Raw genomic sequence first — 13,873 nt, 5'->3', positions numbered from 1 at the left:
GTTAAACTTGTGATTAGGCAACTTCTCTCAGGGTTTCATATTCCCGGTTCACTGATATGATCTTTAGCATAATCCAGTCTCTTTTTTTCTGTACTTCTTGCTTGTTTTGCAGGGAGGAGAGAATAGACTTTACTGCATTATTTGTGTAATTTTTGCCCCACACAAAAATTAAGTAAAATGAATACAAATGGGTTCATACTTACCTGAGTATTCTTACCTTCTGCTTTTAAGTACTTGATCCATAAGTAATAAAGGTGAATTCAGTTTGAGAACTGTTCATTATCATTATGGGAGAGGGAGGGGTAGTGTGTTGCATGCAAACACGTCTTTATTTGTAAATAGAGATAAGTTCACTATCATATGTACAGAAATAACAGTAAATAATTTGTCTGGAGGAAGAACAGTGAATATTTGAGGGGGGTTCCCTTTAATTACGCATTTATACAGGGCGTGTGATACGCGACAGCACACGGGCCCCTGTATGCCAGTGGAACCTGTCAAAAATTGGTCAAATGCAACAATGAAGGAAGATGCACCTTTAGTGGATTTTATTTTTATTTGTTTCTGTGGTAAGTTTATCAAAGATTCACACATTTTCTCTCTGAGATTACTTAAATTAAATAAATGCATTTTGAAGTTTTATTCTTCCTGCAGTGCTAGCACAAGTCCTGATGACATCTAACTTTTCCATAGCTCTTTATCTAATCTGAAAAATACCTGTTTTACAACAGGATTTCATTTGCATTCAATATGAAAATATACAAGAACTTTTATTACTTTTTTCTTAAAAGGAATAAAATATTCAGACACTCGAGTGTAGAAAAACTTTTTCTCAGACGCTGTAAACCAGATGACAGGGAGAGCTCGCTCTCACTCCCACTCACAAAAACCACAATCAGAACTAATTTCCTGTAGATTTCTTTCCTCCCCTCCATCACATCATCTTATGCTACATAAAGACTGAACTCAACAAAGAAATCAAATCTATTACTTACCAAGCAACAAGAGACCATTGCAATGCATGTAAAACAACAACAACAACAACAACAACAACAACAAACAGTTACAAACATCAGATCACTTCTCAGTTCTACCAATAAATTCATAAACAGAAAGATGGAAAAAAATAAAATACAAATTTAAAAAACAACGTGTTGTTGATACAGACATTAGCATCTACATCCTCTTGTTTTGTTAGTTCTTCATTGGAGTACAAGTGGTTTGTCATCATCAGAATCTATCTCAGTGTGTTCATTGGATATACTGCATTTCTCAACAAGTCCCTGCTTATTTACTTCCAAGGACACACTGTCCAGCCATCAGGAAAAAAGGGGGATGGTATGAAGAGATGGGAAGAACAAAAAAAAAGACTAGATCTAAAACCACACTGTGTCGCTGTTTATCAGTTATGAAAAATCCAGCACCAGTGAGGTAAAAGGCCATTTTTCTATTTCTTCATTTGTGTTTTGCACACGACATTTTTTAAACAACAAAACATCACAGTTCAGAAAATAATAAAACACACTCCTCCCCTTTAACTGACCCTGACCCTAAAGATTTATCCATTAGACATATTTCACAAGAGTCTTTGGCAGAAACAAAAGGCCATTGACTAGAACAGTAAGAATCATAGATAGGCTTCCCTATCATTTTCTTCTTAACACTTATAATGTGAGAGTGAAATCAGCCACATTATTCCACTTTACTCTTTTCTATATAACTGATATCTTGATGCATGCTCAATCATCCAGGTAAAGAAATCTCAAAGAGTTGATTCTGTTCATCTGGACGTAGCGTTTTCAGTGAGAGAGAGAAATTTTTCGTCACTCATCCAAGTAACTTCTTCAGTCTCAGCTCACTGCAGGTTTCCCCAACCTTATAAACAGCACATTTGCATAATGACTGAAACTAGCACCACTGGTGAAGAATGGGCTGTGAGGTCAGCTTTTGATAATTATTATGATCAAAGACCATCCATCATTGGCCGTGAGACCACGACTGACGAAGCATTTCTCCCTCTGAAAACGCTACATCCAGACAAACAAAATCAAGTTCTTGGGGTTTATAACTGAGAGCGTGATTACAAAGAGCTTTTATTACATTATTGAAAAAGTATGAATTTCTGAACTAATTATGTTGTTAATTCAGAATAACACTTTTACAAAAGTGACTACTTACTATGAAATACAATAACTAACACAATTTCACACCTGTGAAGGTATTTGGTTTTATAGATACATGTAATAGTTTGATTTGTCAGTTAGTGAAGCTACTTTAAATTACTTTACTTGTGACACAATGTTAGCTGTGAGTTCATGAAACTTCATAGAGTATATAAAAGGAGTACATATACTGTCAAGTCAAGTGTTGGTTTAAGTAATTATCATCTTGTTTTGTGAAACCAAAGTTATCAATTTGAATGAGAGACTGAGCTGAAGGGCACACAATAGTTCTACATGAGATCCTGTTTTCACTGGTTGACAAAGCATAACATGCTTTTTCTTTTGACTCTAAATTGGACTACAGTTTATTTGACAAACATAATGTGTTACTGAAGGCAACTTCAAGATAGTGATTGACTAATAACCTAATTGGGAAAATATTAAGAAGACCATATACACATCTCATTTCTTTCGGTTAATGGCGTTACACCGTGCTAGCCATGAAAAAGAAGGTTCAAGGCACTTCCACATTAGCCTCTGTTTTCATACATGGGAGCTTTGTAAACTTTTAATAAAGTCTACGCTTACCTCACGTTGTCTGCTTGCTTTCAGCAGCCATAGACAAAGGTCATGCTAAGTCAAACATACATTCAAGTGACCTCAAGATTATAAGAATCAGAAACTGTACAGACAAAGGTCTAAACCCAACCCTAACAAAATCCTAACAGTGTATGTCAGCATTTGTCTGTGTAAGTGTGTAAGATGCTGTACTAAAAACAACACAAGTATTCTAACAAGATATAATTCCTTAGGTCCTATTGATCTCACTATTCAAACTTTGTTGCTGAAAAACATACTTTAAAGGCTTTTGTGGGATAATCATCTACTTGTACAATATCTCGTGCAACTTTATGCAAAATATATTATACAAGACAAGAAAAAACAAAAATATAACGTACATAAGTATTTGGTGAATACTTTGTTGAATCACTTTTGGCAGCAATTACAGCCTCAGATTTTTTTTTTAGTATGATGCTCCAAGCTTGACATACCTACTTACAATTTCTCCCATTCTTCTTTGCTGAATCTTTCAAGCTTCATCAGGTTGGATGTGGAGAACTGGTGAACAGCCATTTTCAGATCCTTTCAGATATTCAGTCAGCTTCAAGTCTAGCCTCTGGTTCAGGACATTCACAAATTGGTCCCAAAGCCACTCCCACTCCTTTGTTATCTGGGCTGTGTGCTTAGAGTCTTGATCCTTTAGGTTCAAAGTGCTCTAAAAGGTTATCATCAAAGATTTCCATGTAGATTTCTGTATTAATCTTTCCCTTAACCCTAAACTAGGCCTTACAGTTTTCCACCCTGACTCCTGCTGGCAAAAAAAGCATCCTGACAGTATGATGCTGCCACCACCATGCTTCACTGTAGTAATTATACTGACCAGGTGATGAGCAGTTCCAGGTTTACATAAGACATGACACTTTGCATTCAAGCCAAAGATTTCAATCTTTGTTTCATCAGAGCAGAGAATTTTGTTTATCATGCTCTGAGAGTTACCTGGATAGTGCCTTTTGGCAATAATACTGTTCAGATTGGCTGAGCAGCCAGCTCTGGGAAGAGTCCTGGTGACCTTCAATGCTGCAGACGTTTTTCTGTACCCTTCCCTGATCTGTTTGTCAATACAATCCTGTCTCAGAGATCTACAGACAATTCTTTGGACTTCATGGCTTAGCCTGGTTTGTCTATTAGTTCACAGTGGATGTCAGTTTACATTCACTGAAAACTATGGGACTATATACAAGTATGTGTAAATAAACTACCAGTCAAAAGTTTAGACACATCTTCACATTTAATGTTTTTTCTTTATTATCATGTTTATTTACTTTGTAGATTCTCACTGAAGGCATCAAAACTATCAGTGAATACATGAAATTATGTAGTAAACAAAAAAGTGTGAAATAACTCAAAACATGTTTTATATTTTAGATTCTTAAAAATAGCCACTCTTCATGAGGAAGTCACCTGAAATGGTTTTCCAACAGTCTTGAAGGAGTTCACAGAGATGCTGAGCACTTGTTAGCCCCTTTGCCTTCACTCTGCAGTCCATCTTATCACAAACCATCTCAACTGCGTTTAGGTCAGGTGACTGCGGAGGCCAGGCCATCTGGCGCAGCACTCCATCACTCTCCTTCTTGGTCAGAGAGGCCTTACACAGCCTGGAGGTGTGTTTGGGGTCACTGTCATGTTGAAAAATAAATGATGGTCCAACTAAACAAAAACTGGATGGGATGGTATGTCACTGGAGGATGCTGTGGTCGCCATACTGGTTCAGTGTGCCTTCAGTTTTGAATAAATCCTCAACCAGCAAAGCACTCCTACACCACCACACCTCCTCCTCCATGCTTCATGGTGGGAACCATGCATGTAGAGACCATCAGTTCACCTTTTCTGCATTGCACAAAGATAGGGAGGGTGGAACCAAACATCTCAAATTTGGACTCATCAGACCAAAGCAGAGATTTCCACTGGTCTAATGTCCATTCCTTGTATTGGCCCAAACAACTCTCTTTTGCTTGGTGCTTTTCCTTAGTAGTGGCTTTTTAGCAGCTATTTGACCATAAAGGGCAAATAGCAGATTCATGCAGTCTCCTCTGAACAGTTGATGTAGAGATGTGTCTGGTACTCGAACTCTGTGTGGCATTTATCTGGGCTCTAATCTGAGGTGCTGTTAACTTGTGATTTTTGAAGCTGGTGACTTGGATATATTTATCCTCAGCAGCAGAGGTGACTCTTTGTCTTCCTTTCCTGAGGCGGTCCACATGTGAGCCAGTTTCATCATAGTGCTTGATGGTTTTTGTGACTGCACTTGGGAACACATTCAAAATTTTCCAGACTGACGGACTGTCAGTTCTTAAAGTAATGATGAACTGTTGTTTCTCTTTACTAGTCCTTGCCATATGAATTCTAACAGTTGTCAAATTAGGGCTGTCAGCTCTGTGCCAACCTGACTTCTGCACAGCACAACTGATGGTCCATTTCATTTCAACCATTTCAGGTTATCGCAGCCCTGTCAGCAAAGCAAATGGTAGCTACTTTCAGAATTCTAAAACATAAGATATGTATAAAGTTATTTATCCTTTTTTCGTTGCTGCATAATTCCATATAGCTTGACTCATATAATAGATGTCTTCAGTATGTGTTTGCAAAAATAAAGAAAAACCATTAAATGACAAGGTGTGTCCAAACTTTTGACTGGTAGTGTATATATGTCTTTAATAAATTTGTTGTAATATATTGTAAGGTAAAGACCCTAGAACACAGGTGTCGAACTCCAGGCCTCGAGGGCCGGTGTCCTGCATGTTTTAGATGTGTCCTTGATCCAACACAGCTGATTTAAATGGCTAAATTATCACCTCAACATGTCTTGAAGTTCTCCAGAAGCCTGTTAATGAACTAATAATTTGATTCAGGTGTGTTGAAACGGGGTGATATCTAAAACCTGCGGGACACCGGCCCTCGAGGCCTGGAGTTCGACACCCCTGCCCTAGAATAACAATAACCAACCCCAGAATAAACCCAACAATCAGTCAACCGCCTATGAGCAAGCACCTGGGAACTACAAATAAGCCCACAGTCTGAGAGTGAAGTGCTCTGCTGGGGTGATATAGTCCTGTAAAGCTCTTTAAAATAAAATGGGGACTAATTATACAAGACCTTGTATGTGATGAGAAGGATTTTAAATTTGATTCTGGATTTAACAGGGAGCCAATGAAGAGCAGCCAGTATGGGCGAAATACCCTCTCTGTCTAGTCCCTGTCAGTACTCTTGCTGTAGCATTTTGGATCAACTAAAAGCTCCTCAGGGAGTTTTTAGGAAATGCTGATAATTACAGTAGTCCAGCACAGAAGTGATAAACGTGACTTTCAGCATCACTCTGAGAAAGAATGTTTCTAATTTTAGATATGTACCACTAGTCTAGTAATTTCTTGAGCATTTTATTTTGGAAATGTTCCATACTGTACCTGCAGTTGTACATTTTAACACAGAAATTAAAATGTGTAAATCTGTTACATAATATGTTTAATTTTGTTACCAACAAGTGCAGAAACCAACAGCTGCCTAGAACAGTAGAAAAAATACAATAACATTTTGGTTGATTTTAAGGTAACTTATTTTGCTCATATACGTTCCTGAAAATGAGTCCCTATCTAACGTTACTTCACAGTAAGTTTTCATAATAAATGTACACTTTTCTTGAAAGATAAAGTTATGGCAGAAAGCTGCCCCTCCCTATATCTAGCTTTTGCAAGACTGCTCTTCTACTTTAAAGGGATTCTGTCTTCCCTGCTGTCACATGGTGCTGCTCGCAGGGAAGGTAAAATTGCGTACTGTCCCAACAAAAAAAAATGTAATTGCATTAAATATAACAAGCCAATACTTCACAGTGTAGTTATCACCACTTAAACAATTTCTTTTACAGTTTGTAGTTAGTAATTGTCTGGGTCATTGTTGCAAATACACTAATAATTTACAGCTAAGTTAATAGCTTGGTTTTTGGGAGTTTACTGGGAAAATAAGGGGCCTGTCTGTAACCAATACCATGACTTTAATTACAGATGAAAGTATTCATTTAAATAATAAGAAAGTTACCTATATTGCCAAGATTTTTATCCAGTGTCTTGTCTAAAATCCTTCAATTATCAACTTTAGCTTGAAACCACTTGCACAGCAAGATATTAAGATATTTAGTGCCAGGAACTTTATTCTTTTGATCTCTACACATGGTTTTCAGTGGAAGAAACCTTGCAACACAAATGACTTCTTCAGTCTGCGCTAACTGTAGGCTTCCCCAACCTTTAAACAGTGCAGTTAGATGACAAAAACAAGTACCACCATTAATATGAAAACTGCCATTACCACTGATCAAAGCAGACGAGTACTATCACAGAGCTGGGAAATTGCTGCAATCACAGCGTTTTAACATGGTGAAAGACATACTCTTATGCCCCCTCCTTGGTTCAGCAATGGTTGTTTTGTTTTTGGTGTATTATGTTTTAGAGTTTGATTTCACAATGGTGAAAATAAATAAATAAATAAATAAATAAGAAAAGCTGTCCAATCCTAACAAACACCAGTTCATCAGTGGTTTTTGTTTGGTCAGCATGTTGCCAGCTTTGACAAATGCTCCACTGGGACAATCAATTCAGTTATATTTTATTCCATAGCACCAAATCACAAAAAACAAATCTATGCAGGGTCTCTTTGTTATGATGTTCTTCAGCTTCCCTGGCCACTGTGTGTATGGGAAAATGTTTGCTCTGTTGTACTGTCCTGATGACACCCACATTGTGGTCATGCGGATAAACAAAGTCAAACTTGTACTACTGATCGGTATGCATGGGTATGGATTAGTAATTTCACAGTCTGACAATGATTGCCTGTAACGTTTTTATATCTAGACTGATGAACTTGATGTGTTTGTCCACCAGATTGTCATTTATATCTGGACCAAAGGCTCAGCGGTGTTCCAAGATAGGATATCAGAGCTCTTCTCCATTTCATTCATATAAAAGTTAGGCACAATAGGCAAAAACCCAGGAACCGATAGCTTCTAGATGAGAACAGCATGAATAGTCACAGATGAGACAGCAGAAGTCTGAGCTACTTGCTGCATGGTGGAAACGGACAGATGTATGCTAAATTCACACCAAGCACTTTGACTAGTGGGTGATGAATGTATCTGACAGACAACTCTCTCAAGCAGGGAAAGCCATTCTTAAGAAAGAGTTGAGCTTTCACGGCAAGACAAATCCAGCTAGTGTAACTAATAACAGGGATAAAATATGCATCGTGAAACAATTTTTGTGGTTGGCAACTTCAGATGAAAGTTGCAGCCTGCCTCAGAAATGCAAAGCCCCCAACATCCAATACAAGCATGAAGAAGAGGAAGACACACGTGTTATTCTGTAAAGATAGAATCACCATTGTGGCAACAAGGGTAGGTGCACAGTTTCATTGAACTAGACAGACTAGGATAAGCACATCCTGGACAAAGAGGAAGACTTGAGCAGGTAGTCAAGGACATTGAAAAGTGAAAAGTGAGCGACCATTGCTCAACTGAGGAAGAGACCTAAGAGCACATCTTTCACCATCTTGTATTGCTCTCTTTGCAGCCTTTTCCTAGCTAGCTGTGATTGATACTTATGCCACTGATCAATGGTTGATTGTGAAACTGAGGTCATGGCTCATTGTAAGGCAATATTGCTAGTTTTGGTCATTATGACCTTGTATTTACTTGGACTATTGACCATGCACCAGGACAAGATCTCTAGTGTCTTAAGCAGGATATAAATCTCAGTCAATGTCTAAAACTCAGGAAGCGGCTGTTGGATGTAAATACAATAAATCATCCTCACAGTTTTTAAAAATAAAGCATTATGCACCAATATTCAGAGATGGAACCTGGAAATGTTAACATGAGATCCTTTAATGTCTTGACTTGTGGATCTGTAACACAATTTTATATGACAGCTTGACAGAAACATTAAAAGAAGAGCAGGGATGATCCCAGAAATTCCACACAGAGTTGATATGCAGCCTCAAGCTCCCCCCACCACTGTTCTTGCCTCTTCTGATTGTTCGAGCCTTTGAGTATTATTGAGGTAAAGGCCAAAGTTCAGTAAGAGGAAGCTACATTAGTTTCCTTCATCAAGTTTTCTTCAGAGTGGTAGCGGCGATGGGGCGGTGCTTGGTCTGACTCAGAAAGCTGCTATGAATAGGAGATGAGGAGTATGAGAAGGAGGGTGAGCAACATGGCAGATGGCAAAGCAAGGCTGCAGCCACCAGTGGTATCGTCAGTCAGGAAGGGCTCCGCAGAGTCGTACACTGAATCATCTGAAAATGAGTTAACATCAGAACAACATTAATTAATATGAGCTGCAAGTAAACATATCACAAAATGTTTTAATTTATTCACAGACCTCCATCCATCCAATTTTTGTACATCAGGGTGGGGACGGGGCCTGTCCAGTCTAGCTGTTGTACAATTACTCTTTCAATTATTTTTAGATAAAAGAAATGTTAGAGATTAGCCTATAATTAGCTTAGAGAAGCTAGGTGAAGTGATAGCTTTTTAAGTAAGGGGTTAATTACTGGCACATTAAAGGCCTGTTGTGTTCAGCCCATTGATAGCAAAAGACTGATTATATTTAAGATCAAAGCCTTAATTAGGGCGTCTTTGAGTGGTTTTGTAGGACTGGAGTGTAATAGACACACTGATTGTTTGGATAAAGTAAATACTGAAAAAAATAAATCAGTAGTTTTGAAAGTTACTGTATATAATAATATATATATGAGATGGCCCTGATTTTTTTTTTCTCTAATAATTACATTTTTTGTGAAGAAATTCATAAAGTCATTACTAGTTCAGATCAAAGGAATGTTTGGCTCATCAGAGCTCTCACTTTGAAGAGAAACCTGGGGCTCTTATTTGTTTTCCACTGATGAATGGTAAGATGCTGTAGTTTTATGGAGGGCATTTTCAAAAACAGAGAAATTAACGCTTTTTCCAAATCAAGATTTTCCCAATTAGTGAGATGGCCTTTCCTCTCCACCTTACAGATTATTTGCTTTAAGATGCACATTTGAGTTATACCAGGTAGTTAAGCACTTCCTTGTTTGGTTTCGGCTCTATATGCCTTGGTGTTGGTAGAGTATCACTTTCTGTTCCTGTTACAAGGCACAGTGCTGTTTTTGTGTAGCTTATCTGTGTAGCCAATTTGATTAAAAATTTATACATAAGGTCTTATTTCATAGTGTAATCTTCATATGCAATATCCAAAGTGCTCACTCACTCACTATTGATTCACTCACTAATTATATTGACAGTATTTACTCCCTGTGCCTCTTCACCTGTCCCTCCTGCACTTCCCTGCTCATTGTGTCAGATATTTCGTTACTTCTCTGACAACGATACTTAGTGACAACGATACTTGTAATAAATGTAGTCTGTTTGCAGCTCTGGAGGCCAGGATCAATAAGTTGGAGAGCAGGCTTTGCACCCTTGAAAGACCCGTAGCTAGCCAGGCCCCTGTAGCTGGTCCAGTCCGACGTAGCGTAGTCCCTGTTACGACCCCTACCCCCCACAATTTCAGAATTTAAAGCACTTTAAATTGTTTCACATCTTGAGCTTTAGAGGAAAGAATAGCAGCTTAGTGAGCTTGTGTACATGTTGCATTTTAAATATGAAACTTGAGTTCGGTTAATATTCCACTGAGTTCAAGTAGTACTTCAGTAATATTTTCTAATAACTCAATGGTGTGTTGTGATTGTAATCGAGAAATCTCTTTACTTTCATAGTCAAATCAGGGAGAAGAGGTGTAAAATTATACAACAATATGAAATAGAAAAAAGGAAAGAAACTTACTTGTTGGCTTGACGTAGATTTTTAGCTTCAGACAAGGCTTCCTACCCAAGTTTGGATGCGGTGATGCTACAAAGGAAACAAAGGCCATAGAAAATCATGGAGAATTTATGGTCATGAGGTAAACTACAAACATTTTACCCCAGATTTGGTTAGTAAGAAGACTGCTCCAAATCCCCCAGGGGCTTCTCCAGTCATAGGTCATGAAAACGTTTTTGGTCAATCTCGTTGGCATGTGCAGATTCTAAATACTTTTGATATTTTAACTTTGAAGTACTTGTTTCCAAAGGAAACTGCTTTGTTTAGATGTTTATTTGCAAACCTCTCATGCTGAATTCTCCAGTGACAATAGAGAAAAGGTTTTCTTAAGATGACCTTTCCATGATATCCTGGTTACAAGTGTTGCAGCACTGGAGAGCAGAGCACCACCATTCCAGAGTATATTAATTCCTTTTTAAAGCTTTTCTGTTGTCATTCTGGGTTTTATTTGGCTTTTGAGCAATCCCACAAGCAGAAGCAATACATCACAAAAATTGTTCTAAGATTGTTGAACTATTTACAAAGTGCTTGTGTGGATTATTTATTTGCATTGTTGTAACCCTGCCCAGTAGTGGAAATTGTATCCGCTGAGTTTTCCTAATGTTGAATATGGAGGCGTCATAGAGCTAATGGTGTGTGTGTGGTGTAGTGTGACAACAACCTTTCCATGGAGGGATTTTGCTTTTTTCAATCTGAAAACTAAACTTTTTTTTACTGGTATGTCGGCTGGTTATCGAGCAACTTAAACATACGTAAGGCTCAGTTAGCTAATGTTAGCTAACATCAAATGATGTCATAATCAAATTATTTATAATCAAATATAATGTCAGTTAAGATTGTTTGTATAGTTTCAAACCTAAATTAACAGACCATTACAAACTTTCACCAATGTCTGTAGTAAGTGGTAGTGCAATTACACAAGGTAATGCAACATGTGGGAAAAAACTAGCTTGTTGACATTGGTCTGCTGCCACAACATAAAGGCAATTTATTTTTAGGTAAGGTCATATGTTTAGGATATTTACTCCGCTATAGATTTAGTTTTATTCTTTTCTAAAAATAAAAAATAAAAAAAATAGTATTTTTATTACTATTAGTGTGGCTGCACTGTTGGAAGTGTGTCAGCAGTAACATTACTAGCATGTTGCCTCAGCCACTACAAAGTAGAGGTGGGCAGATCAATCCAAACATTGATAGTATCGACACCAACACTGGCAATTAAGAATAACCCCACTGTATCTCTAGACTATCTCTGAGACCTCCATCTTATCCAGCTAAAGGAAATGTTGGCCTAGATTGTTACATGTTCCTGAGCTCTTGTTTAATGAAGAGCTAAAGGTGTTTATTTCACACCTCAAACATTTAGTAAATAATTAAGCAAATAAAAGTAATCTGCAATAAATTACAGGTAGTAATAAAATAAACTACTCTTTTATGCTACGTCCACACCTACACGGGTATTTTTGAAAACGCAGCTGTTTCGTCCACACGTAAACGGCATTTCGAATCACCGAAAACTGAGATTTCTTAAAACTCCTTTTTTGCGTTTATGTGTGGACGAGGAACACAGAGTTCGTCACGCAACGTCAAAGGTATGTGCCTTTTTTTCCACATTACGCTGTGCGCTACGTTATTGTTTACATGAGATGAATTGCAGAATGGCAGATAGAGACAAAATACTGTTAATATGACTGTCTTCAGGTTTTACACCTTACATATACACACGCAGTTACTGTCCCTCTATTTAGAAAGGCAGAGGCGTCACGGTGTGATTATTTTGCGTGTAGTTGTTTTTTTCCTGTGTAATAATTTTCAACATTGCAATCAAATCAAAAAATGCCTCTCTGTGCAAAATAGGTTCAAAAACATGAAAAACTGTGGGATACTGTTTGTCTGTGATTTAGACAGGGGGAACAAATTGTGGCAGGATGAGCCTGATGTTATTTGTATCCTGCTGTAACTTTACTGTATAAAGAGCTAACATCTCCAAAATGTCAGGAGTAGTTAGTCATTACAACAAGTGTTTGTGAACTAAAGATCAAGAATGTGGGATACGGTTGTCCCGTGATTTGGAGAGCCCAGCGCGTGCTCCTGACGAAGGGAAAACCAGTTCTGATGAGGAGACCTACCTCGGCACTTGTGCAGGTGAAGCCAAAGGGCAGACATGCTTCACCATATTTTCTAGTCTTTGGCTTAGAATGAAGTTGGTTTGCAAACATATTCAGCGATGCTTCATCTGCTGCTTTGCGTTTGTGTGGGCGCCCCGTGCTAGCAGTGTCCAAGCCTTTTTTTTTTTTTCCCTTCCCCTTTTCATACCTCGCCCCCCCTGCAATGGCTCTGTGCCCCCCCTAGGGGGCGGGCCCCACACTTTGGGAAGCTCTGATTTACTCAGTGTAGCAACCAGTCTGTTACATGACTAAGACTGGATGTATGATTCTTTGTGTGACAGGAAGGAAAATCTGTGTCTACATTAATATTTTTGAGAGTTGCCTTTTTCCCCCAAAGCTAACAGCTGATTCTTCCTGTCACTGATAGTAAATCATTCCAGCTGATCTGACCAGAAAAATAATAATTCAGACTCCAAAATAGTTTCAAATTGGCAACTTCAAGCAGGAATCAATCTAGCTTGCACAGCGAGCCTGACCCTAATAACACGGTAAGTAGTAATATTCAGTTTAGCAATATAAAACAGACAGTATGTACACTGCTATGTACTCACAGATATAGTAGTACTCATGTCCTGGCCTGAACTCGAAGCCCAGGCTAAAGGGTGTAAAGAGCTGAAACTTCTCAGAGAACTTGAGTGGCCCATTGGGGCTCTGTGGTCTGTTACATTCCCAGCGTTTAAAACCTTTTCTGTGGTGGTCGCAGGACATGTATCCGTCATAGTTCACCATGTACAACACATAATGCTCCATGTGCACGGCTGACTCCGCCGCCTCGTAGTGAGGACAGTAGATATCCAGGTAGTCATTGATTGCCACCTCCACTGTGTAATCACCCTGAAAAAACCTGAGGAAGAGAATACATTTGGTCATTTCTTTTTTATTTAAGAAGATAAGAACACAGAATCCAGAATACATGTTTATGTGACATGAATAATACGTGACTTACAGAGCTGTAACGGTGAAACTACAACCTGCAAGCCTCATTTAAGCGTTCAGTTAGACAGCAAACTTTATTTGTTTATTTACTGATTTAATCAACTTTTGGAGATTGTTTTGTGGGCTTGCATTTTAAAATCTGAACA

At 38.3% G+C, this 13,873-nt stretch overlaps 1 protein-coding gene across 2 annotated transcripts in view; it reads right to left on the bottom strand.

Annotated features, from left to right (window-relative positions):
- Positions 1–483: 483 nt before the first annotated feature.
- Positions 484–13,873, bottom strand: part of LOC147309896 (ephrin-A2-like) — a 66,500-nt gene continuing 53,110 nt past the window's right edge. For both annotated transcript variants that reach the window (XM_086268855.1, XM_086268854.1), the window contains exons 3-5: positions 13,343–13,635; positions 10,588–10,653; positions 484–9,056 (exon numbers count right to left, since the gene is read on the bottom strand). In XM_086268855.1, the coding sequence (XP_086124981.1) occupies positions 8,932–9,056; positions 10,588–10,653; positions 13,343–13,635 (484 nt within the window). In that variant the 3' untranslated portion in view covers positions 484–8,931. The remainder of the gene's footprint in view (positions 9,057–10,587; positions 10,654–13,342; positions 13,636–13,873) is intronic.

Source organism: Aulonocara sp. 'chitande type north' Nkhata Bay, linkage group LG17 (assembly GCF_057382095.1).
Source record: "Aulonocara sp. 'chitande type north' Nkhata Bay isolate Kocher_YH1m ecotype deep benthic linkage group LG17, A_spYH_male_GT1.1, whole genome shotgun sequence".
NCBI lineage: Eukaryota > Metazoa > Chordata > Actinopteri > Cichliformes > Cichlidae > Aulonocara > Aulonocara sp. 'chitande type north' Nkhata Bay.
This window is presented reverse-complemented; position numbering and strand designations above follow the sequence as displayed.